This window comes from Hevea brasiliensis, chromosome 9 (assembly GCF_030052815.1).
Source record: "Hevea brasiliensis isolate MT/VB/25A 57/8 chromosome 9, ASM3005281v1, whole genome shotgun sequence".
NCBI lineage: Eukaryota > Viridiplantae > Streptophyta > Magnoliopsida > Malpighiales > Euphorbiaceae > Hevea > Hevea brasiliensis.
Genome location: NC_079501.1, coordinates 7,241,733 through 7,268,636, shown reverse-complemented (window position 1 = coordinate 7,268,636; position 26,904 = coordinate 7,241,733). Strand labels below are relative to the sequence as shown.

Sequence of the window (26,904 nt, the reverse complement as noted above, 5' to 3'; positions counted from 1 at the left end):
AGGCCGGTCCGATTCGATCGATCCGATCCGGTCCGGTTCGATTCGACCGGTTCGATTCAGGATACAAAATTTTAAATTTTTACTCTGCCTCGGGACGGAAAACGAAGTCCAAAAATTCCGAAAAAATTTTAGAAAATTCAGAAAAATTCGTAGACTCCAAATATATTTTTAGTTTTGCCATGTGGTTTTTAAATTAATTTTTAAAAATTATCTAAATTTATATTTTCGGAAAAATCAGACCCGATTTTTAAAATCTGAAAATCTCAAATAATTTCTTAAAATTTAATAAAATTAAAATATCCATAATACTCATAAAATAATAAAGTTCTAAAATTTTGGGGTGTTACATAGACATTGACTTAGTTATTAAGATAATCACCTTCAAGATAACTTCATCTTGAGATATAATTCGAATTATATCACTTTATGTTATATATGACCATCTATTAAATAGGCCTCCAATCATATTTGTTAATCATTTTAATTTTGTTATGAGTTTTTGTTCATTAAATTTCTAATTTTCTAAGTTCACTATTATAGTGGGTTGCTAGCTAAAACTAGATATATCTATTCTAAGATTTTTCTTTTAATTACATGTGAGTCATTAAACCGATTTTTGAAACTGGCGATTTCGATTTAAGATTTCGAGGGACATTTTAATTTTAATTTTTTAAATAATTAAAACATAATTAATTAAAATATTAAATTTAAGAGCTCGCCGCCTTTATTTGAATTGCTTTGATTAATTTATATTTTTTTTAGATGCAAAACTGTAACAGCTAGCGCAATTATCAAATGGTACACCAACTTGCATACCCTGAAATTATACTTTTCTTCTTCTTTTTCAAATAGTAATTTGGCTTCTGGAAGTTTAGAAGTGAAAAGTTTTTTTTTTTTTGTCAAAGAAAGGTGGGTGACTTTATATAGAGAATATAGATTGACATTGTATATAATTGACTATAATATAATATTAATTTTTATTTGATTATTTTAATTTAATTCATATTTTGTGTCGGTTCAACATTTTTTTTCAAGAAAAAAATTCTTATTTTATTGTATGAATAGAGTGAGAAAAGTAAATTAAAAATTAAAAATAATAAGATTTGTTGATTCAGATCAATAACTCTAATAAAGCAAATTAAAAGAGGATTTAAAAGTAATTAGATAAAAAGAAAATACTTGGTGAAAAGAAAAATATTTAGTGCATATCAAATAATAAAAAGTATTAACTATTTATAGATAGAGAAACAAATAAAATTTAGGTCATATTTAATTAAGGCATTAAATAATTGTTAATTAAAAAAATTTATTGAAACAATTTTAATGTTACTATTTAAAATATTAAAATTCTAAAACGTTAGATATAAACTTTAACGGAATAAGTTAGCAGTTGTTATCAAATCACTGGCCTTAATAGCTATAAGTTTTTTTTTAATAGCTATAAATTATTCCTTGTTTATAATAATAATAATAATAATATAATTTTTAATTTTTTAATGGTTGATAATTATATTTAGTAATTATATACTATAACTGTTTAGCAAATACAAAAAAAAATAATGTTCAAGTTTCTCTTTAAAAAAAATTAAATTAATGTATATATTATCTTTAATAATTAGGCATGTTTAAAAAAAATTAATTATTAATTTTTCACAAAAATTTAAATATCTTCTAATTATTTGATTCTAATTTAAAGTAAATATTTTTAAAAGAAATTAAACTTTTAGTTATGACAATAGCTGCAGAGTCGTGATAACATTTATTAAATTTTAAAATTAAATGTCTTGGGTTAACAAATTATCAATAATTAAACAATAAATTTAATTATAGAAATAACTTTAAAAATATTTTACTAAACGGCTTTGATTTTCTTTTAAAGTAAATCGTATGTATTAATTTTTCTTTAAAAGAAAAATTATTATCAATAAATACACTTTAAAATTATTATTTAATATAAATGTAATAGATTTAAAAACTTATATCACAACACCAATAAAAAATCTACCTACTTTATATATTTATATATATATATATATATATATATATATATATATATATATATATATTCTAAGAATGTGAGATTATAAATTAATTGCTAATTTTTTTTTTAAATTAATGGTCATCAATAATATTTTATTATTATTATTATTATTATTATTATTAAGGGTAACATATGATAAATAATATTTTTTATATAAATGTATTTATAAAAAAATAATATAAATAATTTTAAAATGTTGAATATAATTACAAAAGGTTTTAATTTTTAAAAATTAAATTTTAAAGAAAATAATAATTTAAATCAAAGGTAGTAATATAAATAATATATATAGTTAAAAGAGAAATAAAAAAAGTAAATAATAATTAGTATAAAAAATAGTTATTTATGAAGGTTAATACATGGCAAGCTCTTCAAGAAAATTAATGATAATTATATTTAGTAATTATATATCATATCCTTTTTAGAAATATGTGAAAAAAATTCAATGTTAACTTTTCTCTTTTTGAAAAAAGAAAATTAAAATTAATAGATATATTATCTTTAATAATCAGACATATTTAAGAAAAAAATTCAATAATTAATTTATCATAAAAATTCAAATATCTCATAATATTTGATTCTAATTTGGAGTAAATATTTTAAAGGCGTTAACTGAAAAGTCATGATAATATTTATTGCATTTTGAAATTAAACATCTTATATTGACAAATTATTACAGTTAATAATAAATTTAATTATAATAAATATCCTTAAAAATATTTCATTAAATGATTTTGATTTTTATTTAAATTAAACATGAATTTTAATTTTCTTTAAGAAAATATTACCATCAATAAATATAATTTAAAATTATCACTTATAAATATAATAAATTTAAAAACTTATACAACACTACCAAGGAAAAATCTATATATATATATTAAGAATATTAACTCATAAATTAATAATTAATTTTTTTTTAATTAATAACTATCAATAATAATAATAATTATTATTATTATAATATAGAGAGTAATATGTGACCAATTTTTTAAAAGTAATATCACACGTTAGCTTCTTAAAAAAAATGTCAACTTTTTCAAAGAAGATGCTGAAAAATGACTTTGATTATGAGTTAAGACATTAATGTGTGGAAATTTTACGGTGAGAACGCATTCACTGGTGGGGCTGTCCAACTTGGAAGATGAGGCGGTATTGACTAGGTGCTAGCACAATCCCACCGGCCACCAGTCTCCACGCTCAGATCAAGAAATTCGTGCTTTTTCATAAAGTTTCCGTCTTTATATTTAAACAGGAATCTAACGACTTTTCTGCCCGTTTGAAGGAGAATAGAAAATAACAAAATGGAGTTTACTCTTTTTTTAGTCGGACCTGGCTAACCATATGTTTTTAAAACCAAAGGGTCATCTCGTCCCCGCTTATTAAATCCCTGCCCAAGACTCGGCTTCCCGAATCCCATCCAAGCTTCACAATTCTTTCTTCTTCATCACAATATCTAAGCTCAAGCCTCAGGGCATATCATGGCAGCTATCAAGGTCCATGGAAGCCCTTTATCAACAGCTACACAGCGAGTTCTGGTTTCCCTCCATGAGAAAGAGCTGGAGTTTGTGTTCGTTAACATCAATATGGGAGTAGGCGAGCACAAGAAGGAGCCTTTCATTTCCCTCAATGTAAGTGCTGAGCAAAAAGATGCCTTTCAATTTTCTTAAGTGCAGATCGTATCAGCTCCTTATCTAACATAAAATTTTTGTTTCGATGGTGAAGCCATTTGGTCAAGTTCCGGCTTTGGAACATGGAGATCTCAAGCTCTTTGGTATGGTTTTTCTTTGTTTATGTGTCTGCTTTTATATGGCCCTATTACTAAGACTATGGCTGGTGTTTTTCCATATGTAACTTGAACCTTTGGGTATGCAGAATCAAGGGCAATTACCCAATACATCGCCCACGAGAACCATGAAAAAGGAACCCAGCTTTTGTGCCAAGGAAAGCAGATGGCAATAGTATCAGTGTGGATGGAAGTGGAGGCTCAACAATTTGAACCAGCAGCTTCAAAACTTAACTGGGAAATATTTTTTAAGCCATTATTTGGGCTGACCACGGATGCAGCAGCAGTGGAGGAAAACGAAGCTAAGTTGGCTAAGGTTCTTGATGTCTATGAGTCACGGCTGGCTCAATCAAAGTACTTGGCAGGCGACTCCTTCACCTTGGCAGATATGCACCACCTACCTAACTTACACTTGCTGTTCGTCACACAAAGCAAAAAGTTGATTGAATCACGGCCCCATGTTAGCGCATGGGCAGCTGATATCACCGCAAGGCCAGCTTGGGCTAAGGTCCTTGCTATGCAAAAGAATTGAGAGCTGCTACTCTAGCTACAGGGAGTTTGGTCATTTCTCTTGAATAATTGAATAATTTTTTCCTTTTTTCGTGTGTCTTCTGATGTGTTTTTGGCATCAATCTTCTATGAGAAGAGTGATGTTCTTGTCTATCCTTTCAAATAAGAGCTTGTCCTATATATCATGTATTGTGTTTGTGGCACCTTCTCTTCAACAGTGGAATGAAAATCAAATATAACTGGATAAAGACTAAGATATTTCCAGTTGAAGCTAAAAAGATTCAACATGCTCTATATTGTGCACCGTGCATGAACAAATTTTCAAGAGTATAATCCCTGGTTCTTGTTGGAAAAAAGAAAAAAAAAACCACGGTTCTTGGATGCTGACCAGGTTTTGAACTAACAACTAAAGCAAACTAAGTTTAATTACTAAGATTCTGCCCGAATGGCTGGATTAACTATGTTCTCAACATTTCAGTACAAATATGATTTTATTGCCTTCGCATTTGCTCTATCTGTCCATGGGAAGTCCGTGCCAAGTATTTTTTCATAAAAAGGTGATTTAGCGCACGAAACATTTTAAGTTTGCAGGCTTTGGAAACAGTTGAAGTATATAACTTATGTGCTTGTAAAGAGGCTCTTTTCATGACCCGAATCCATGACCTCCATATCACAAGTGAAGTAAATTCATTATCCAATTGCAGTATGATTTTGCGTAATCCCTATTAAAATAGTAACTCTCGCTGGTTCCTTTCTCATTCTGATTAGCATGCATATTGTTTACACCATACACTACGGAGATCATTTCACCTGTTCAGGAGCCTTAAGGAACTGACAAAGGATAGTGTCCCTAATAGATCTTGATGTGAGCTCTTGAAACTTGCCAGACGAAGATTTCCTGCAGGAACAAACAGGTATATGAATTCTAAAGTATGGTACTTCAGGCATATGCTATTTGCACTGTCCACATAAAACACAGTTGACCAAAATTAGAGTTTATTTCACACATACACCTAAAAGGGGAAAAAAAGTTCTACCCAAATAAATAATAATGTCCACACACGTCAGAATATAGTTGAAGGCACAAAGTCAACAACAACTTCCTCTGGTGCCTCTTAAAACTTGTTTGTTTCAGCCAATTATAGTGAGCTATTAGCGGTCAGTACTCAGTAGCCAAATATTGTTGGTATATGGCCAGCGGTTGAAAAGTCAAAAGCTACAGCTGAAAATTTCAGCTTTTATCCGTACAATTATAATCTTCAATACTCAGAATACTTGAAACATAACTATGTAGGAAAAGGAGAATAATTTACACATCATTAGGATCTTCAGAGTAGTTGTTGGGCCAGCGAGGTAGTGTTAGATAACAAGATCAGTCCCTCATTGCCATATTCACCTGTGACCAGTAACCCTTTAACCAGAGGATCCAGAAATAACGGATTCTATCAATTGTGCAATCCTGGAGTCAGTATGATCACAGTTGATATGGCCCTATCAAACAATACAAACATCCATACCCAGCAAAAGGATTACAATTACTTTGCATTCAAAGACGATGGGACTTATTGGACTAGTAATTCATGATCATATCCCTGGGTTTGGATTCTACAGAACTAGAGCCCAAATACTTCTTAAGTCCCCTTTCCTTCATTAATTCCCTGACTCGTGCAGCATCGGTCCATCTCCCCATCTCTGAGTACAAGTTAGAGAGAACTACATAATAAGCACTATTCCCTGGTTCCAGTTCAACAAGTTTCTTAGCCACAAATTCACTTAATTCCAAGTTTCTCTGAGCCCTACAGACAGCCAGCAATGATCCCCACATAGGTATTGTAGGCTCAAAAGGCATTTCTCTGATGAATTTGAAAGCCTCATCAAGATGCCCAGCTCGTGCAAAGAGGTCAACCATACATGCATAATGCTTAGCATTAGGTGAAAATCCATACTTCCCATTGATCAATGAACTAAATATTCGTTGGCCCATATCAACCATCCCCGCATGGCTGCAAGCACTAAGCACATTCACCAAAGTGACTTCATCTGGGTTTAGTCCTTCTTCCTCCATCCTATTCAAAAACAGAACAGCCTCCTGCCCACATTTAGCAAAAGCTAGTCCTTTAATAACAGCATTCCAAGCAAAAATGTTCCTCTCTTTCATGCTTCTAAACACATCCAAACCTTCATCAATTCTCCCGCATTTCATGTACATATCAATCAAAGAAGTCCCTAAAATCACATCTATCTCCCACCTTTTCCTCCTTATAAAATCATGTATCCAAATACCCATTTCAATGGCCCCAAAACTCGCACAGGCACCTAACACATTCACCATGGTAACATGATTAGGCACTAAACCCGCATATTGCATCTGCTCAAAAGCAATCAACGCATCATCATAGTTCCCAGCACTCCTATACCCCATAATCAAAATAGTCCACGAGACAACATCTTTGTCAGGCATTTCATCAAACAGTTGCCGACACAATCCCATATGGCCACATGAAGCATAGACATTTAGCAAAGAGTTCTGGACATAAATATCATTTAAATGACCAAACTTTACAACATGGGTATGTACGGATCGGGCTTGCTTGAAATCCTTGAAGTCAGACAAGGACTTGAGAAGAAAAGGAAAGGTGTAGTTGTTAGGAAGAATGGAGTTATTATGCATGTAGGAATATATTGAATAAGGAATATAAGGAGCTTGAGAGTGGGAGAAGGCCCTTATAATATTATTGCAAATGAAAACATGAGGTTTAGGGAGGTGCGCGAAGAAGAAGAGAGGGAGAGAGGAGTGCAAGAGGGATAGATTCTGGCAGGCAGTGATGAAATGATGGGCAACAGTGGTGTTAGAGTGGAGTTTATTTAGTATGAGTTGGGCTTGGATTTGGTGGATATGAGTCTGAGAAATGCACATTTGTAGAAGACGAATGATTCTTTCTGCTGTGACGCTGAGCTGAGAGTTAGGCATCATCATTGGATATTTGGATGAGAAAAGGCTTTGTGTTCATAGAAAAGCTGCAAGCCCGCAATTGACATATAGCAAAACTTCTGCAAGCCTGCAATTGACATATCGCAAAACTTTCATCCGTTAAATGGTTCTAATTTTAATTTATTGGGCAGCAAAAAGACAAATAATTGCGCATCCGGAGAATCGGACCCCGGTCAGTACCGTGGGAGGGTACTATGACACCACTACACCAGATGCGCAACAGAGACCATATGTTTGCATAAATTATCTAGAAATAAAATGAACATTTTTCGATACGTTTCGGCAAAATTAACCGAGAAACCAGCCTAGAGGCCATACTGGGCTGTTTACATATTTGAATTACGAAGACGACGGAGGGACACCGCAAATTGAAACTGTGAATCAGAAAGTGAGAAGGAGGACTAGGGATGATAATAGATTGAATTTTTATGGATATTTAATTTTATTAAATTTTAATAAAATGATTTGAGTATTATATAATTGAGTTATGGATAAATTTAAATTTAAAAAATAATATCAGTAATAAATTTTGATCGAATTAAAATTTTATATTTTAAGTATCTGTTATTTAAATTTGTTTATATAAATATTTAATTAAATATAAAATATATATTTTTATAATAATATTTATAAATTTTAATTTTTTTTATTTTATATAAAATAAAATTTAAATATTTTATAAAATTATTAAATTTTTGAATATAAATTATTAATTAAAATAATTTTTATATAAAATATTAATTAAAATATATAAAATTAAATAAATTTAATTTTTTTTAATAATAATAATAATAAAATTTAAAATAAATTTAAACAGTTGATAATAAATTTTAAATGTGGATTCAATTTTGATAATATTAATCGTTCGGGTTCGAAATACGGTGGTTTTCGCGGGTGCCTACCCGTTGCCATCTCAAAGGAGGACAGTAGGATTGACGGGCGGAAGCGTCGGAGAAGAGCACGGCCTCCAATCTTTTGACGCCGATCTCGTTGCTCGTGTGTGCCTTCTTTTCTTCTGCCCTTCTTTATTTACTTTCTCCATGTTTTTAAACCTATATAATTCTGATACAGTCCATTTCAGTTAATACAATCACATGATTCCTTGTTTTTTAGTTGGATATTCTAATTCTGTCCATTCCCGGCAACTTTGATAAAGAATTCGGAAAGCCAACTTCGATTATATAATTTGGGCATTTTGAGTTTCACTGTTCTCATTTTCTTTTTTATGTAATTTGGGTTTAGCCAGGGCTGCTTATGTGATTGCTTTGCATGTCATTTTAAAATGTCACTCAATGCTTTATTTATTCCAATTTCTCACCGCTTTAAATTTGGATTTGAATTCCCTTATGACATGCTGTATCGTGATGAGAGTGTTTTTGTCCATGGTGTTAATGGTAATGATGGTAATTGTGTTGTGGTGACAGTGCAGGTGATAATGGTGCTGGTGTATTCTTGTGGGAGGGGGAGGACGGAATTTGGTTATCCCTTATCGACAATGTTCTGAGTTAATTAATAGTGAGATTATATTATTAGGCCTTTTGACAAAACAATGACTCTAAACTAAATAATGTCTCTGACAAATGACAGTTGTTTGCTGATATCCTGAATTATTGAAAAATGAGACCTGACTAATTATTAACATGACTTACCTACTGAATTTCTTTATTTTTTAATAGATTTTTGGGAATGTCCTTGCATGGTAACTTTACATTGTCATCATGGAATTTGTGTATCGATTCATACTCTGTTTTCTTGCTAAAGCTTTTCCTTCCTCAACATCTATCCTGGAACTTTCTTTATACCATACTAGAACAGTGTGCAGGATGTTCTGAAGAAAGATAGTGGTGGCTATAATAAGATTGTAGCAGCATTTGGAAAAGATATCTTGCAAGCTAATGGAGAAGCTGATAGGGCAAAGCTGGCTAGATTTTATTCTCTGATCCTGCAAAAGATCAACTTCTTTATCAGTATTGATAGTGTGATCGGGTGTTTGATCAACAATAAAAGTTTTATAGTTTATAACCTCTGTATGATAATGAAGGCATGTAGCAATACTTAATTTATTTAGTTCAATAGAGGCGGGAAAGTTTGTTAAATGGTGCAGATTACCAAGCTGAGTTGTCAGCTTATCATTGGAAACCAAGTTAGTTTGTTGTGGTACAGCTCTGTATGTAAAGATGAGACTGAAGATCAATAATATTCATTCTGTTTCTCCCGAATACATTTCTCATTTTTCTTAGTTGCAACATGGTATCAGACGACATCCTGTGTAGCTATGGGTTTTTATTGATCTGTAAACTACTGATAATGAAATTCTCATTTTGGAATCAGTATCTTCGATTGCCTTTCTTCATAATCAGTACTTTTTTTTTTGTTTTTTAAAGAATCAAGAGACTTAAACTTCCAGATTGGGAAATGGCTGAATTCGGAGCAGTTAACAGAGCAGTGGTACCAATTGAGTATAAGTTGGTGGTTTGGTCATGTGAAGCGTAGACATACGGAGGCTCCAGTTGGACAAGTAGAGCACGTTAGGTTAGAGGATAGAAAGAAAAAAAGGGGTGGACCTAAATTGACTTGGAGGAGAGTAGTACAACATGACCTAGAAGCATTACAAATTTCTGAGTATTTAACCCAAAATCGTTTAGAGTAGAGAAAGCGAATCCATATAGCCGACCCCAAATTTTTGGGATAAAATCTTAGTTGAGTTGAGTTGAGTTTTTAATACCTGTCACTTTCTAATTGTCCTGGTTAAATATCAGGTGTACAATCTTAGCATCTCGAATACTATGCTTGTAAAGCATAGTTATTAAAGGCTCAAGGGGCACTAAGGCGCTAAGGGGTCCTGGAGCCTAGGCGCAAGGCGCAAGGCACAACGCAAAGGCGCAAGGCACAACGCAAAGGCGCACGCCTGAGCGAGATGAGGCGCAAAAAAAATAAATAATAAAATAAATATGAATATTCCATCAAACTTCAAATAACATAAAACTAAAAATAATAATAACAAATAAGCATTTAAGTACTAAATTATTAAAACTTTAATAGTCTTTTAATCTTTCATAACTAAAGTTAAGAAATTATAAAGTAACTATATATTCTTTGTCTTTTTCTACACCTTTATCCTCTTAATATTCATCTTCAAAATCAATATCTTCATCATTTCCCTCACTTTTAAGAACTAAAGGAGTACTAACTTTTTTTTTTAAAAAGATAATGAGTGGTAGTGTTGAAAATGAAAATATGAGAGATTTGTAATCCTGAGTATGTTAGTTTGATGAGATTTTAGTGACTAGTTATTATCAACGATACTAATTTTGAAAACTTCTAGATCAATAAATTTCGAATTGGGTGGTAGTGTTTTTTATCAATGGAAGTACTCACCGAATGTAGAAATAAAAAAAGCTCGCCTTTCTAGCCTTGCGCCTGGAACAAGGCACACGCCTAGGCGCATAAGGCGAGGGCCTGGTGAATGTTGCCCGCCTTTCTCCTGTAGAGGCGCTAGGACTGGAGCCTGATGAGCCTGGAGCTTGAGGTGCGCCTTTAATAACTATGTTGTAAAGCATTGTTGGCTTTGCCTAGTGCAGCCAAGTTATTCTTGGTAATGCATTTCAGGACATTTGTGTTGAAACAACTGTCATGGATTTACATAGTACACCAGATTTTAATTTTGCGATTATGTCCTTGCAGGCTAGTAGCTCCTTGCATATCCTCTGGTATCTTTTGTGAAATTTTGAAACTATGGTTGAGGGGTTATAAGGTGATTGTCCTTGATATATCCCTTTGTTGTTTGAGGCCGAGATGGATAAATGGAGCCCATTATTGTTGTATATTTTGATGCTGAACGCCTGAAACACAGCTTCAGTGACTCATGGCAAGAGACAGAATCAGTAAGGATGATACCAGAGATAGGATAAATGCTCAGATGTCTTTGGATCTAAAGCAAACTAAGGCTGACATTGTTATTGATAACAGTGGCTTATTAGAGGAGTTGGAAATACAGTTTTGGAAAGTATTTTTCTAGGTTACTAGGCCCTTGACATGAGCTGAATTCTGGCTTTCAAGACTGGGAGCCTTCACAACTTTGGTTCCATTACAATTGTAGTTGTTGCAGGCAAAAAAGTTTATAGGATATGATTATAGAGAATGCTGAACTTGTATTGCTTGAAACTTTCAAGCATATCTTATTTATTGAAAATAAATTTTTAGAGTATTTTAGTTCAAGTTATTTGTAAATCAAGCCAATATCCATAACTTCAAATTATTTGTGGAAGGTGATATTCACAAATTAAATGCCTTAATTTGTTTAAAGTAACAACTTCACAATCAGATCCAAAGGAATTCATCAAGTTCAGTTTTGTAAGTGAAATGTTTTCCTAGTTAGATGATTCATGATAAAGCTGGAATTGCTTCCTTGAGGGGATGTTGAGAGTGGCTATTTTGGAGTTTCTAAGAATTCTTTTCAAGGTGAACTCTGAATAAAGAATCAGCTGACAGACCTTGCATCGTGCAAAGTTTAGCGAGGATACACTAATCTAATGTCTCGTCGTATAGGATATTGCTGGTGAAACAAAATCTTTTGGAGCTGATAGGATCATTGAAAGATTTTCTGTTTTAGCCTTTTACTTTTGATTCTTTCAGGTTTTCTGTTGCTTTGACTTATGAGGAAGAAATGCATTTTTCTTAATTATTTAGCATTAGTACATCAGTGGATTTACTTTATCATTGAACATCTATTACTTTCTATCGGCTATAATCTGAGATGATTTGCACTGTAGTCATTTTCCATTGAGTTGAAATTCCTGTTCTCTATGTTGTTGAAAATTACAGCCACAACTCCAGCTGCTGTTTCAATTGGTCATGCTGAATATGAGATTTTCACTTTTGGGGTGTGGTATTGGCTATTGAAAAGTGAAAACTCCAGGTGTGGTCTAATCCAAAGTAAGCCAAATCCATTCCATAGAGGTTGTGTACCGCATTAAGGTTCTTATAGACTTTAGATTTTATTGATTTCTTTTATAGATTTGGTTATCCATGATATTTTTAATGATACTCAATATTTTTATACTGGCTTGTATGCAAAGAACATAAAGCAATAGCTATTGTGAGTGCCAAGTGTTGTCACAAGGCACACTATCTCTACTTTGAAAATCATTGGCTTATTCAAAGTGGCAAATGAGCAGAATTGGCTTTATTATTGCATTTGTGTATAGCTTTTAAAAAAAATTCTATCTCCAATGATAAAATAATTTGAAAACGTGAAGTGCCAGTAGTGACAAGTGACAATTATTCTGGAAAGCATAGCGAGTTAGTAGCCAGATATTGCATTCTAAAAGACTGCTTGTCCTGCTTAGGATTAAAGTTGGTAAGTCTGTGATGGCTATAATTTTATATTGTACTTTAAATACATGCTTATCAGTCCACATATTCTTTAATCTATTTAAGGTTAGAAGTGTTTTTTTGTTTTTTTGTTTTTTTTTTTTTTTGCCCTTTTCCTTTTGCTTTTACTTAAACTTTCTAAGTTTGTGCTTAAATGATGAAAGCAGTTAAGAGAACAATGTTGCAAAGTCCGCTTCACAGGTTTGTTTTGTAATCATTCAGTGAACATTGATAGTGCAGATGTTTCTCATTAAATTATTAAGGTAGTCGAGGTTCAGCATCTGATATTAAAGTTGCTTAAAATGGTATTTTGTGACTAAAACTTTGGTTCGTGTTACTGTGAACTCTATACATTGCAAATTCATGTACTGTCACAGTATTAGTATTACTACTAATTTATAGGTCAAGTAGAAATTGTATCCTTTCTGAAAACAAAGATAGCATAATGATGATGATGATTCTGTGCCAAGTAACTTCTAATGGAAAAGACAAAATATTATTGGTCTGGCAAACCCTTTTCAGTGTTGGCTTAAATTCAAGGGATCTACTTTATGTTGTAGCTGGAGCTGAATTGAATTACCTGATTTAGAACAGTTAGATGGGGAAATATGTTGGGTTGTTGGTTCCACATTCGGAGCATTTTACATCAAGTATAGAATCAATCAGATGTACAAGCAAGTGACATTATTTCATAGTCATGCTAATTTTGAGTAGGAATTTGATTATTGGGAAATTAGATTTTGGTTAATTAGGTTGTTTGAGTTTATTAACTTATAAAATTAAGCTCGTGATTGGACTTTAATCTAGTACAATATCTTTGCAAAATACGAAAGAAAGCCAAATGATAGTGTTTCAGGAGAATGGGGCCAGTGGGGGTGTCTTCTTTATGCTCGTCGTTTGTCAAATGTCTTTGATTTTAATTTTTCATGTACTCATTTTTTTGTCTTTTTCTAATCATTTTATGCTTTTGTGCAGTCTTTTTTGTCACAGAATTTATCTCTTAAGTTTTACTCTTCCCCACCCAGAGTGAGATTGGCTGCTAGCTTACAACTTTGCACAGGAAGTTGAAAAGAGAGGAAAAGATGCGCCTAATTAACCTCATGGAAGCTACTATAAAGAACACAAAGTGATCTAATCATTTGGACCAATCTCTTGTGCTAATAGTAACTTTTTTTTTTATTATTATTATTTATGATATCTGGACTAGAAATTTATGATATCTCTATGAATGATAACATAGGATAATTATTTTATTTTATATATAAATTGTATATTTAAATAATTATTTATTTTTATATTAGAAAAAATCGTTTTCTTCAAGTATTTGATTATAAAATCAAACCCTTACAAAGATTAGTTAGGCTAAATTTTTCACCTACCTTTCGCAGCTAGTTTCACCTTCTAAGATTACTTGAACTTAAATTTATGTAAACACATGAACGTATCTTTATCATTAGGCCCTCACCTATCTATTTTATGTAAATGGTGGATTAATTAATATGTAATGAGCAACTTTATTAATTTAATTATGATATTTTTAATTAATGTTTCAGTTAAATTTATTTTTTTGGATAATGATATATATTAAATTTACATGTTCATTATTGGTTGATGGATTGTGGTTTTTGTGCAAATAAGTAGACCACCCACGGGTCGATTCATATCGTGAAATGGATCGAAAGCGAATCAAGTCAACATTTCCAGTTCATAAACAGGTCTGGAACCAAGGTATATCGGAGCGAATTTCGATCCCCTCCTTGAACCTAAACCGAATCTAGCCTAATTTACATTTTTTTTTTTTATATTATGACGTATCCCTTTTGTTTTTTTTACATTACAACCAGGGTGAGATTATGAACCGAATTAAAACTGTAATCATCAACCGAATTAAAACTGTATTTAACGGTTCCCAATCGGAATTGATTTGAACTAAAATTGGTCTGAACCATAAAGTTGGCTGAACCGATGGTTCGGTCTAGAATCGGCCCCTGGCCAAATCTACAAATGAGGCTACACTTTCAAATAATTAACATGAAGCCACATGTATTGAAGGGAGGCTAACATTGATACATTCTTTCAAAAAAGCATGTAAATTCACAGATGACAGAAATTTTAGAATATAATCAATGTATATATAATAATTTTATTTTATTTATTGATTATGATAGATTTTATCACAATCAACTATCAAAATATATAATTGTTGCATGGAATAATTTATTCTAAATTCGATAAGTTTAGTTCTCTTCACATTCCTTTCACTGAGCGCAAAGGAGCAAATAAAATTAAAGGTGAAAAGATTAGGTTAAGCCTTTATCGGTTATAATTGATAAATTAAATCGAATTTATATAATTCGATATTTTAATTTAATTATTAAATTTAAATAATTTAATTATTAAATTTTAAAATCTTAATTAATTTCGGTTGATTTAAAAGAGAAAATAAATAAATAATCGAAATGAATCTATATATTATACTTAAGTGATGTCATTTTGTGTGATTATATATTAAAACCCTGGCAAGTTCTTTTTTTTTACTCAAATAAACATGTTACAGACATTCCTTATCTCTCTTGGGGCTTTCCACTCTCGCTCATGTTTCGACCTCTGTTATTGTGCATGCCGCTGATAAAATTGAACCAAATGACTGTTTTGTCCTTTAAGTTCAAGATTCAATTTAAATTTACATATTTCAAATTTTAATTATATATATATATATATATATATATGAGATAAATTATAATTTAATTTTTAAAATATATATATATATATGAGATAAATTATAATTTAGTTTTTAAAATTTAATTAAATTTATAATTTAATTTTTATAATTATAAAATTAAATTATTTAATTATTAATATTTTAATAATTATATAAATCAGCACATGCTGATAGAATTTCAATTAATTAAGTTTATATTAATTTTAATAAAAATAATTAAAATATTTTTAATTTTATTTTTAATTTAAAAATAATTTAATATATAAAATTTTATTTTATTAATAATTTATTTCATAAGATTTTTTTTATTAATAATTTAATCCTTAGACAGAAAATAGGGGAGGGGAAGAAAATGGGATCAGAGGATTCAAATCTGGACACAAGTTGCGTCTAGATTCATATTTTATTTTTTTTATGTAATAATATAATATATAAAAATATTATAAATTAATATATATATATATAATTATTTATATATTATTAAAATAATATAAAATAAATAAATTTTTACAGAGTTAAAAGGATTTATATATAAATGTTATAATATTTAAGAATCAACAAAATATATAAATGGTTTTATAATTAACAAAAAAATTTAACATTTTTAAGGAAATAATTAATTTATATTTTTTATAATTATAATTTAAATTTAAAAATTTTAATTTATTATAACTCATATTTTAAAAATATAAGTACTAAATTATTAATAAAATAAAATTTAAAGAGTTAAATTATTTTCATCTTAAAAATAGTGTTAAAAATATTTTTATTATTTTTTTAAATTTAATAAGAAATTTACAATTATTTTAATGATAAAGATAAACTTATAGAATTATTAAAATATTAAAAATTAAATTATTTAATTTTAAAATTATAAAAAATAAATTATTAATTTAATCAAACTTCAAGGATGAAAATATAATTTACCCTATACTTTTCCATCTATTAATAGACGTGTACATTCCCACCCAATCAGCTCTCCCACTCTCTCTCTCTCTCTCTCATGGCAGGAAAACCAGCCGAAGGGGCTCCAGAGCAGCTGAAATACCAGGTGATTAATTTTCGAGTCCTTCTCTTAGTTCTCTATGTCTATCCATTGCTTTTCCTCACTCATCATTTCTCCAGTGCTATTGATCTCTTTCTAAGTCCATTTTTCTATTGCTTCATAGACATGGGTCCTGAAAGTCTCAATCCACTGTGAAGGCTGCAGGAAGAAAGTCAGGAAAGTTCTCCAGGGAGTCGATGGTACAATTTTTATGTAAACTCTGCTCTTGCATATATTTTGTTATCATTAGAATCTCTCCATTTAATATGTGTACATTCTTTATTATCCCTTGAGCGTACAGGTGTTTATATGACAGAGATTGACTCTCAGCAGCATAAGGTTACAGTGAGTGGCAACGTCGACGCCGAGACTCTTATCAAGAAATTGGCAAGGTCGGGGAAACACGCAGAACTTTGGCCTGAAAAGCCAGAGAAGAAGAATAAGAAGTCAGGAAAATCCAAGAGCGATGGAAAACAAGACCCTGATCAAGATAGCCAGGAAGTTGGTGCTGGTGATGACGGCGACGATGATGATCAAAACAACATAAAAGAAAAGCCTGACACTGTTGCTAAAAGTGGTGGTGGTGATGACCAACCACTGGATGCCAAGGGCGAGGGGGCTGTTGGAGAAAGCGCTGCTGCAGCTACTGGCGGAGGTGGAAGTGGAGGGAAAAAGAAGAAAAAGAAGAAGGGAGGGCAAAATGGTAATAATGCTAATAATGGTAACAGTGGTGGTGATCATGCCGGTGACACACCAGCAGACGGCAAATCTCCGGCGGTTATTGAAAACCCAGCTCCACCTATGGCATCAATGGACTATATCCCACCACTTCAGCATGTATACCCATATCATCTTCCAGTGTATTATGCCGCTCCTCCAGCTTATGGAGTAAACTACAACACAGCATATCCTAGTACCAGTGCATCATACTATGCTCCTTCCATGCATGCTCATCCGTATTCTCACCCTGAGAGGTACCCTCCACCACCTCCACCATCTGAACCAATCAATAGGATGATTCATGATGATGATTATGATAATGATGGTGGATGCTCAATTATGTAAGAAAATTAGTATACGTAATATCTATTCTAGTGCTAATGGATTGCGGGGAAGGTGGATAGGGGATTATAATTAATTTTGTAATTACAAGTTTAGTGGAATTAAAAAAATGGTTAAACTTTATTAATTTGGTGCTATATATACATATATATAATACATAGCCTTGTAATGTTATTTTGGGGTTTATACGAAAAAAGCTTCTTTAATAGGCAAAGGAGATTTTTGTTCATGATATTCTCTATTCAAGAGACATGGAAAATGATGTATATGGTTGTGGAACTAAGGGTCAGGAGCTCACCGAAAGGGAAATTCTGAATGGGATATTTGATCATCAGTATATGCGTAACCTTCTATTAAAATTCATCAAGATGAGCATTTTTTTTTTTTTTTTTGTTGAGTAATGCTTAAAGTTATCTTTTAGAAAGCAAAGTTTCCCTTTGGTTAAAACATCTTTGTACATGTCTTTTGCTTTCAATATGTGAGGGATATCAATAGAAAAGGTATTTTGTATGTTAGGTTTTTGCTTTTCTTTTTCTTCCCTTCTCCTTTTTAGTATCTATATTGGGACCAATAATATGTCAACATTTCTTTTTAGTTTAAAGGAATATGGTGATGATGCAAAAATATAATTAATTTCGATTTAAAATTTAATTTCAAAATTTTATAATTCTGAAAATAACTCAAATATTAAGTTAGAGGTTGAAAAACAGCTTTCCATACCCACTCCAAATGTATATATTGAGAGAATGCTTCAATAATAATAAAACCAAAACCTTGAATCCCAATCATCTCTTCCCTCTCCTGCCTTTTTTTTGTTATATCCATTCATGGTAGAATATTCAGATATCATAAAGGATTATACTTCCTTCCATTTCGTAGTAAATTTTTTCGTTTTCCCCTTTAATTTCTCCTCTCCTTTTCAGAATCTAGAAAGCTCTATTATCATTATTTTTGGGCTCTCTATACCAGTCAACAAGACCAATCTCATATATATATAATCATCATTATTATTATTGATATGATTAATCTTATTATAATGTTAATTATATATATATATATGTATAATAAAAAATAATTTCCATAAAATATTCTTCTCTCCATCAACTTCCTGTTGCAAAGTTAAGATAGGATGATATTTGATTTTTGGGCCCTCTTGGTAGAGAATATAATCTTGTAGAATATAGAAAACACTTGATTTTGTCTCTACCTACCAAATTTCTTTTTCCTTTTTCTTAATGAAATTTAAATGGCAAAATATTTATTTTCTAGCTTATTGCAAAAGTTTCACTCAAAAGTATATGTACATAATGATGTTAAATTTCCAACTTTAACATCATATTAACATATAAATGAAATAATTAAGGATAATAATTGTTTTAATCATACTTAATTTCTAAATTTTCGTAAATTTACAAGGAAAAATGTTTTTCTCTGTTAACGTTCACTTATTGTTGGCATATGCATGAGTAGATAAAAGTGAACGTACAAAAGAGATTACACATTGATAAGCTTAATCACTATGTAACATACAAAAGAGATAAAACCTCTACGATAAAAATCTTTTGGTGACACCATTTTCCCCATCACAATAATTGCCACACTATGAGATGAATTAAGCCAGATGTGATAAGGTCATTGATTTTTAGTTTAGGTGGTGATAAGACTGAGCAATAATTGATTGTAACAAAAGAAATAATAAAATTGATCAAATTTCATTTTTTCAGTTTATTTTTTAAGAAAATTTGATTTGATTTTAATGAATAAATATTAAAATTTAATTATTTTGTTTCAATTTTAAAAAATAAAATAATTGAATTAAAATTATTTTATAATTTGAGACTCCATTTGTTTTAAAAAAAATATTTTATATATTTTTTAGTATTTTGATATTAAAAAAAAAATAATCAATGAAAAATATTTTTTTATAAAAGAGAAATTAAGTCATCTTAAAAATTATTTTTCATTTTTAAATTTTTTAATTATATTAAAATGTGAAAAATACTTATACATATATAAAATAAAAAAATATCATTAATTTAATATTATAATTAAATAATAAAAAATATTTTTATGAAATTTAAAAAATAATAAAATATTTTTTATGTACAAATTATTTTTCATAAAACAAATAGATTCTTAATATGTGACATTATTTAATATTAGAATTAAATATAAACTCTCTTTTACATTAAGGACTAATTGTACAATACAATCGTTATCCTAATTAGAGTATCAATTGGAATAATAAACTATTAACTAATTTATAAATATTTAATATATATATATATATTTTATACACAGTTCATTTTCTCTCTTTAAAATCACTTACAACTATCAGGAATCAATCCATTTTATCACTTTTTTTTTTATCTAAATGTTAACATTTTATTGATTTGTTATTATAATTAGGAATCCCAATTAGAACATCAGGTGTAGAATATAATTTTTCCCTGTTGTCGTTACAACTCTTATGCTTCCTTCAACTGCATGATTCGCAGTCGTAGCATTGCATAACTCCTCATATCCCTTCATCACATTACAATCATCGAAGACGATGAAATACATCACTGATTTTTTTTTTTTTTAAATAGTAGAATTAAGGTGGAATTCGAGTGACAAAATAAAGCAGTAGTGGGATATTATTTGATGTGAAGGTGATGAAATGAACTAGGACGATAAATGCTGGACTGTTCATGATAAAGAAAAAAGATAGAACAGTTTAAAGAGAATATTATGTGGTGCAAAAGCAATTGCATCTCCTAATTTGTTCAGTCTGTGACCTATAATAAAACAAGACCTTTTCTTTTCCTCATCTTTGCACTGTCAAATCTGGTTTCCCACCATTCAATTTCATCGACCTACGTTTATTTTGTAATGATTATATATACATATATACATACGCACACAAACCACCTTCTTCTCCTCTTGTTAGGCTAAACATATAAAGACATTTTAAATTTTTTTGTTTTATATTCATTACATACTTAAATTTTATTTTATATTATTTAAATGTTTTTTATAAATTTTAATTTATTTTTCAATTCATTTAATTTAAATTTTATATTTAATATCATGCAGTAATTTCTTTTTTTTTTTTTTTTGTCTAAAGATAGAATTTCATTAGATTAAAAACATGAATTTAAAAGTCCACCAACAGAGCTTACAATAAACCTAATCAGTAGGCAAAAATTAAATGAAGATCAAGTTCATACATAAACTCAACCCAAGACTCTAACAAAAGGATCCATGCACCCAGCTCATCAAAGCCACAAACCCAAAAACGAAAACCTTAGTTGGCAGGAAGTCATTCTCACAGCATAGGCGTCGCCGGCCAAGCCAGAGACTTGTTACCAAGGATACTTCATACAAAGGTAAGCGTACAGGTTGCTCAAGACTATGTTGGATTACAGAGACCCTTATATCATCCCCAATGATGCTAGCAAGGTGAAAAGGTCCAAAAACTACTACATGTAGAGCAGAGGACCATTGAGGGAATGCAGAGGAAGTAGACTAGAAGAGCTCTGGCGCACTTTTTCTCCCTTTAAGGGACCGAAAAATCCACTAATGACGCCGAGATGTCTCTGAGAATACCAACCTTAAGGAGATTCTCACTCTCACCTGCAAAACCAACACTAACAACTAGTAGCATAAATAAAAGAAGAAATTCATCACAACACAAACGCAGGTTCCCCCCGTTAAAAATCCTCTCCGTTTAGAAGCCACAAAAGAACTCAACGAAGGGTAATTAATGGAAGGATAAGGGAGGGTAAGAAAGGAGAAGGGTGAAGACAGTTACAAAATCTCATGTTTGGAAAGAGGTGAATTAATAGAAAAATAAAGAAATGTAATGCATATTTTTCATGTTTGAAAAGAGGTGAAAGAAGGATAAATAATTATTAGAAGTATAAAAATATTATTTTTTATTAGATAATTTATTAAATGGTAAATTCATTATGATAAATCTTAAATTTGTAAATAATAATGGTCCACTATAAATAATCATAAAATTAATAGATCAAAATAATAATGTGTAAATCTAATAAAGATTAAATAAAAAATAAATTATTTAAAAAAAAAATAATAATTGAAGTAAATTATTGAAAGAATAAATAAAAAAAATAATAATTAAAGTATAATAATTACAGTAAACTATTTAAAAATAAATGACTAAAAAACAAAGAAATTATGTATGATCACTTAAGAGAGAAGATATTTATTTATAGTGATATGCTATATTTATTTTTAATGAGTATAATTAAATTTTTAATAAAAATTAAGGATATAATAGAAAAAAAAAAAAAAAAAGTTTTTTTTTCTCTCACTCTCCTCTCTGCTTTAAAAAAAAAAAAAAAAAAAATTTTTAGGGGGAGGAGGGTAAGCCCTTACCTTTACTACTCTATCTTTACCTTACTTTTTTCTTAATAAATATAATATAATATTTATTTACTACTTACTTTTTCTTTCTTCTTCTCTCTTTCTTCATCCAAATAATAATTTGTGAGTAGAGGATTAAACTCACAATCCAGGTAAGGAGGAGGAGGAGAGGGCCCCCTAAAAAAAAAAAAAGAAAAGAACACTAACACAAAACAAGACTCCTACGAAAAAAGAATACAGAGAAAAGGTCGCGCTTCTTATTCGAGTTAGGAATTTACTATCAAAGCTCGTCAAAGCATTATGCATCGAAATTCGCCCATAGCATGTTCGGACCGCGCTTATTCGTATTTGCATGAGGCCCAAGGAGACTTACCCTTAAAAGGGTAATTGGGCTTAGCCCATTAAAAAGGATAAAAGGCAACTTCATTTCTCTTTGGCCCATTAAATCTTTCAACTATTTTTCTTTAAATTCCCAAGAGACATAGTTGAATTTTTTTCCTTTTTCATAATTTCAGAAAATTAAAATGTTAAAAAAAGTGACGAAAAGATAAATAATAGTAATAATAACATAATTAATAAATATATTATTTTAAAAACAAAATTAAAAATTAAATAAGAGCAATAAGGGGGATGATTGGAAGGACACGACACATGTTGGTAGCTGATTTTGTCAGGTTCGACTTTTATTCCTTTCAGCTACATTTTGGAATAGTAGGCAACCCAAGTGTCCTTCAAAAACCATATTCTGATTCCAAAGTGGCATGGCATCCTGCCTCATGTCAAAAGGACTAGAGCATAGATTCCAACTTCTTTGTTTTTTTTTTTTTTTTTAAATGATAATTAATATCTTTCTTAATTTTTTAAGCTTAAAAAAAAAGATTTATTTGAGATCAATTCAGTTGATTTCCAATTTTTGAGTAAGATTATTCATTCCTAATTCTAATCTTAATGCAACAATTTATTATTTATTATAATAAAATGACTATAAAAGTCTTATCTTCCACTTGCAATTTGTTCTGTTGTCCAAATGATAGCCAATAAAAATATAAAACCCAAGAATGCAAAAGCCAATAAGAGAAAAAAGAAAAGGGAAAACCATGATGAACAAGAAGAAATAAGAAAGAAAAAATGTTAAAAAGTATAATTAGTAATAGTTGGATGAAAATATCAATCAACATTTTATGGAGCTGAGCTGATCTGTATTCCATGAGAAGATAGGAATCTTTGGCCACATCAGAACAGGACATGATAATTGATAAGACACCATTATTTTTAGCCTGTGTATGCCTTTTCCTTGTATATAAATACTCCCCACAACCCCCCCTTCTTCATATAAACATTACCCAGTTACTTTCCCTAACCAAGATGAAGCCTCACAGTCTCTCAAGCGATCATGCTTCTCTAACCCATGAGTCCAAGAGATCCTTTGGAGTTGTAGAGAAGCTCAAGCTTCAGGCTTGTGATGCTGCCAGAAATAACGGAGTAGTCGGGAAGGGAAATACTACTACAACTACTACATGGTTTTCCAAGGAAAACCAGAGACGGAACTGGAGCTATGTCGCAGAAGACCCCATTAGAACTATGATGTTCTTGGCCTCTTGGGGCCATACTTGAGTTCTATACATCTTCTAATTACTCCAAACAAATTTACACAACACAATTGTGTTCAAAGGAAATCTTTAATTATCCGTAATAAAATTATGGTATACATGTTATGCATCAGGTATAAATTAATATAGTAATTACAAAGTGTAAAAATAATGATATTAAAGAACAAAGTTTATTGTATTAGCTAATTGTGTAGTAAAAAAATAATTTAGCTAGCTTGCCTTTAATTTCTTGATGCTTTGTGATCGCTGGACTACTAGTTTTCTTTTTTTGAGAAAAAATTTGTTGGAGTATTGTTGAAATAATTATGTATACGTTTGTTGGAGTATTGTTGAAATAATTATGTATACGTTAGATGTATTTTTAGACATGAGAAATTTGCTTAATAAATCATAATTTTCGTTGATAATTATGTAATTTAATTTCCGAAACCATTGAAGAGTTCAAAAAATTGCTCTACGTACGTCAAATTTTAAAATACTAAAAAAAAAATTAAAATACGGAGGCTAGGAGTATGATAGAAAGCTTATTCAGTACCACTATACAGTTGGTGGGCGCGGGTAACGCACAATTACCTAACCTGATATCCACGTGTCCAATTATGGTTTGGTGCTGCAGCACTTAACTAAAATCCTATTGTGTTTGTCACAAACAAACCACTTAAGCGACGCCGTCTCCACCCATCTCTACATTACATATGGCGTCACCGTCAGATCACAAGGCCACCATAATCGACGGCACAGCCATCGCCCAGACCATCCGATCCGAAATTGCCGATGACGTCCGTCAACTCTCTGAGAAATACGGCAAGGTATTTTCTAATCACTCTCTCTCTCTCTCTCTCTCTCTCTCAGAGTATCTGAGAGCGTAGTGGCTTCCTTCGGTTCGCTGGTGAGTTCAAGTGCATGTAAATGTTTCCATGAATTGAAAAAGTTGTTTAGATTTTCAGAGGTAGTTGTTGCCGTATCCGCTCCAGAGTTGGAAATGTTAATTTTTCAATTATAGAGAATTTCACTTTCGTCTAATTTACCTTATTTGTTGATTTGTGCCTCAGATTTTTTTGCTGTCTACTTAGATTCCTAGCAATCCTGTGCATAGATTTGTATATTGGAATTTTTTTTTTGTCTAATTAGAGACTATGGAATGAGTTAGATAAAACTTCTGTTGCCCTATATCTGCTAAAAGGATTCTTGCTTCTGAAGTATGATTGCTAAATTTATTAATAACTAGTTGAACCAACTGTTAGTGTGTAAATTCTTTATCTTTTCTTATGAAACATGGATTTTAATGCTTTTCATCCTTCAATCTGTTTAGGTTCCAGGATTGGCTGTTGTCATTTTAGGCAACAGAAAGGATTCTCAAAGCTATGTAAGTATGAAAAGAAAGGCTTGTGCTGAAGTTGGGATAAAGTCATTTGATATAGACCTCCCAGAACAAATATCTGAAGCTGAGCTGATCAGCAAGGTCCATGAGTTAAATGCAAATCCTGATATACATGGTTGGCCTGCTGTTAACTCTATTTACATTTTGGCAATTGATAGCTTATAATTTATATTTTAGTGTTCTGATGATAACGTTAAGCCACATGCTTGCGCTCAAACTGGAGGTAAGGGCAGCCTTCCATTTCAACGTAGTAGTACCTAGCTTCATACATGTGAGAAATAAAGTTTGACACTTACTGCAACTCATGAAGAACCTTGGAATTACTTTAACATCTACTTTTTGATATCTGATGAACTTAGCTATTTGTTTGTTTCAACAATCAATTCTTAATAGGCCAGTTTTGCAAGCAAGCTTGCATTGTTTCTGTTTGTCACAATGTTAATTCATTCTATATTTTTAATTCTTTAAAGCAACTTTTTTGTTCTATGAACAGGAATATTGGTTCAGCTGCCATTGCCAAAGCATATTAATGAAGAGAAAGTCTTGATTGAAATCCATCTTGAAAAGGATGTGGATGGTTTTCATCCTCTTAACATTGGCAAACTTGCTATGAAAGGCAGAGAACCTCTTTTTGTTCCCTGTACCCCCAAGGCAATGTAGTTGTCCTTAAAATGATTTCGATTTATTATCATTTTACTGTGGGATCAATCCTTCTTTTTCTTCTCCCAAAACATATTATCTAATGATATCAAGTTAGAAATTCATATATTTGCTAATAAGCTTCTTGGTCTACAGGGTTGTCTGGAGCTTCTTTCACGAAGTGGTATAACTATTAAGGGAAAAAATGCTGTTGTTGTTGGTCGCAGCAACATAGTTGGATTACCAGTGTCACTGCTGCTTCTGAAAGCAGATGCTACAGTTACCATTGTCCATTCCCGTTCTGATGACCAAGAGAGGATCATTCGTGGAGCTGACATCATTATTGCAGCAGCTGGGCAAGCAATGATGGTAACCACTTATAATTCATACTTGCTTTGTTTTAGTGTCTGTTTGGTATTGCGTTTGGAGGGCCGAAACTGCTTTTTTGAATAAAATTAATATTTTTAGATGCCGTTGAAAAAAAAGCAGTTTAGAAAGAGTTTAGAAAGAGCTGTTTTGTTATTTTAATGTTTTTATGACTAAAATTTATTAAATTTAATTTTAAATTATTTTTTATTACTTTAGATAAGTGATTTTTTTAATGGCAGATTTAACAATAATGTCAAACAGGCCTTTACTGTCATTATGGGTTAAAAGTTTCCTTCTTGTATGCATTCTTTTGCACATAAGTTGTAACCGATTGCCATTGTTTGTTCCAGATAATGGATTGATATCTGTTACACGAGAACATTGTACAACATAATTTCTGCTAGTTTACAGCTCCTTATACGTTTATTTTGTTGGCTTTGATGTTGAGAATTTTTTACATGTGGTTCATTTTCTGAATTTTCAGATCAAGGGCAGCTGGATTAAACCTGGAGCTGCAGTTATTGATGTTGGCACAAATGCTATTGATGATCCAAGTAAGAAGTCGGGTTATAGGCTAGTGGGAGATGTAGATTACAAGGAAGCATGTAAGGTAGCTGGATGGATTACCCCTGTTCCAGGTGGTGTGGGTCCAATGACTGTTGCAATGCTACTTAAGAACACATTGGATAGTGCAAAGCGGGTATTCATGCAGTAATGTTCCATATATTTTTTTTTCTCTTTCAAATATAATTTTTGCCAATAGTCTTCGTAAGCCCTATCCTCTGTTTTCACTTCATGATTAACTCCCGCTTTTATAGGAAATCATGCATATTTAAGTTTATTGGATATCTTTGTTTTGCTATAATATGATAATGATTACATTGCATATTTGATTACGTTATTTGATGTAATGGGATGATAATTATATAATATAATGCTTATTTTTATTTTTTTCCATTTATTGTTAACGTTACTACCACCACTGTTTGACTACCACTAT

The 26,904-nt window shown here is 31.0% G+C and overlaps 4 protein-coding genes and 1 long non-coding RNA gene across 7 annotated transcripts; 4 read left to right on the top strand and 1 right to left on the bottom strand.

Annotated features, from left to right (window-relative positions):
- The first annotated feature begins 3,316 nt into the window (after window positions 1–3,316).
- Window positions 3,317–4,540, top strand: LOC110640746 (glutathione S-transferase PARB). The gene is made up of 3 exons (XM_021792213.2): window positions 3,317–3,672; window positions 3,767–3,815; window positions 3,917–4,540. Exons 1-3 carry the CDS (start codon window positions 3,523–3,525, stop codon window positions 4,357–4,359), a joined length of 642 nt encoding a protein of 213 aa, XP_021647905.2. The 5' UTR covers window positions 3,317–3,522; the 3' UTR covers window positions 4,360–4,540.
- A 352-nt stretch (window positions 4,541–4,892) lies between these two features.
- LOC110640717 (pentatricopeptide repeat-containing protein At5g66520-like) lies at window positions 4,893–7,687 on the bottom strand. 2 transcript variants are annotated; one of them, XR_002492178.2, is made up of 2 exons: window positions 5,651–7,687; window positions 4,893–5,235 (listed from the first exon to the last, which is right to left on the bottom strand). XR_002492178.2 is itself a non-coding variant. In XM_058152666.1 (1 exon), the coding sequence occupies exon 1, from the start codon at window positions 7,312–7,314 to the stop codon at window positions 5,908–5,910; it is 1,407 nt and encodes a 468-aa protein (XP_058008649.1). In that variant the 5' UTR covers window positions 7,315–7,687; the 3' UTR covers window positions 5,427–5,907. The 2 variants fall into 2 exon arrangements, 1 of the variants encoding a protein (XP_058008649.1); XM_058152666.1 differs by lacking the exon at window positions 4,893–5,235 and having other exon boundaries at window positions 5,427–7,687.
- A 480-nt stretch (window positions 7,688–8,167) lies between these two features.
- LOC131183012 (uncharacterized) lies at window positions 8,168–9,548 on the top strand. The gene is made up of 2 exons (XR_009151137.1): window positions 8,168–8,325; window positions 9,145–9,548. It is a non-coding gene; the product is annotated as an uncharacterized LOC131183012 (long non-coding RNA).
- Window positions 9,549–16,385: 6,837 nt separating this feature from the next.
- Window positions 16,386–17,658, top strand: LOC110640722 (heavy metal-associated isoprenylated plant protein 36). Its single transcript, XM_021792161.2, has 3 exons — window positions 16,386–16,475; window positions 16,594–16,669; window positions 16,771–17,658. The coding sequence occupies exons 1-3, from the start codon at window positions 16,428–16,430 to the stop codon at window positions 17,532–17,534; spliced, it is 888 nt and encodes a 295-aa protein (XP_021647853.2). The 5' UTR covers window positions 16,386–16,427; the 3' UTR covers window positions 17,535–17,658.
- A 5,565-nt stretch (window positions 17,659–23,223) lies between these two features.
- LOC110640733 (bifunctional protein FolD 2) lies at window positions 23,224–26,851 on the top strand. 2 transcript variants are annotated; one of them, XM_021792179.2, is made up of 5 exons: window positions 23,224–24,324; window positions 24,828–25,011; window positions 25,390–25,547; window positions 25,692–25,904; window positions 26,389–26,851. In XM_021792179.2, exons 1-5 carry the CDS (start codon window positions 24,211–24,213, stop codon window positions 26,617–26,619), a joined length of 900 nt encoding a protein of 299 aa, XP_021647871.2. In that variant the 5' UTR covers window positions 23,224–24,210; the 3' UTR covers window positions 26,620–26,851. The 2 variants fall into 2 exon arrangements, with proteins under 2 accessions (XP_021647871.2, XP_058008648.1); XM_058152665.1 differs by having other exon boundaries at window positions 24,280–24,404.
- The last annotated feature ends 53 nt before the right edge of the window (window positions 26,852–26,904 follow it).

Bases quoted from the DNA above. Each gene is read 5' to 3' on its own strand.
- LOC110640746 (XM_021792213.2), top strand. From the start codon at position 3,523: ATGGCAGCTATCAAGGTCCATGGAAGCCCTTTATCAACAGCTACACAG. The intron at 3,673-3,766 runs GTAAGTGCTGAG...TCGATGGTGAAG, and splicing joins AGCCTTTCATTTCCCTCAAT to CCATTTGGTCAAGTTCCGGC. The intron at 3,816-3,916 runs GTATGGTTTTTC...TTGGGTATGCAG, and splicing joins TGGAGATCTCAAGCTCTTTG to AATCAAGGGCAATTACCCAA.
- LOC110640717 (XM_058152666.1), bottom strand. From the start codon at position 7,314: ATGATGATGCCTAACTCTCAGCTCAGCGTCACAGCAGAAAGAATCATT.
- LOC110640722 (XM_021792161.2), top strand. From the start codon at position 16,428: ATGGCAGGAAAACCAGCCGAAGGGGCTCCAGAGCAGCTGAAATACCAG. The intron at 16,476-16,593 runs GTGATTAATTTT...ATTGCTTCATAG, and splicing joins CAGAGCAGCTGAAATACCAG to ACATGGGTCCTGAAAGTCTC. The intron at 16,670-16,770 runs GTACAATTTTTA...TTGAGCGTACAG, and splicing joins AGTTCTCCAGGGAGTCGATG to GTGTTTATATGACAGAGATT.
- LOC110640733 (XM_021792179.2), top strand. From the start codon at position 24,211: ATGGCGTCACCGTCAGATCACAAGGCCACCATAATCGACGGCACAGCC. The intron at 25,012-25,389 runs GTTGGCCTGCTG...TTCTATGAACAG, and splicing joins TGCAAATCCTGATATACATG to GAATATTGGTTCAGCTGCCA. The intron at 25,548-25,691 runs GCAATGTAGTTG...CTTGGTCTACAG, and splicing joins TTGTTCCCTGTACCCCCAAG to GGTTGTCTGGAGCTTCTTTC.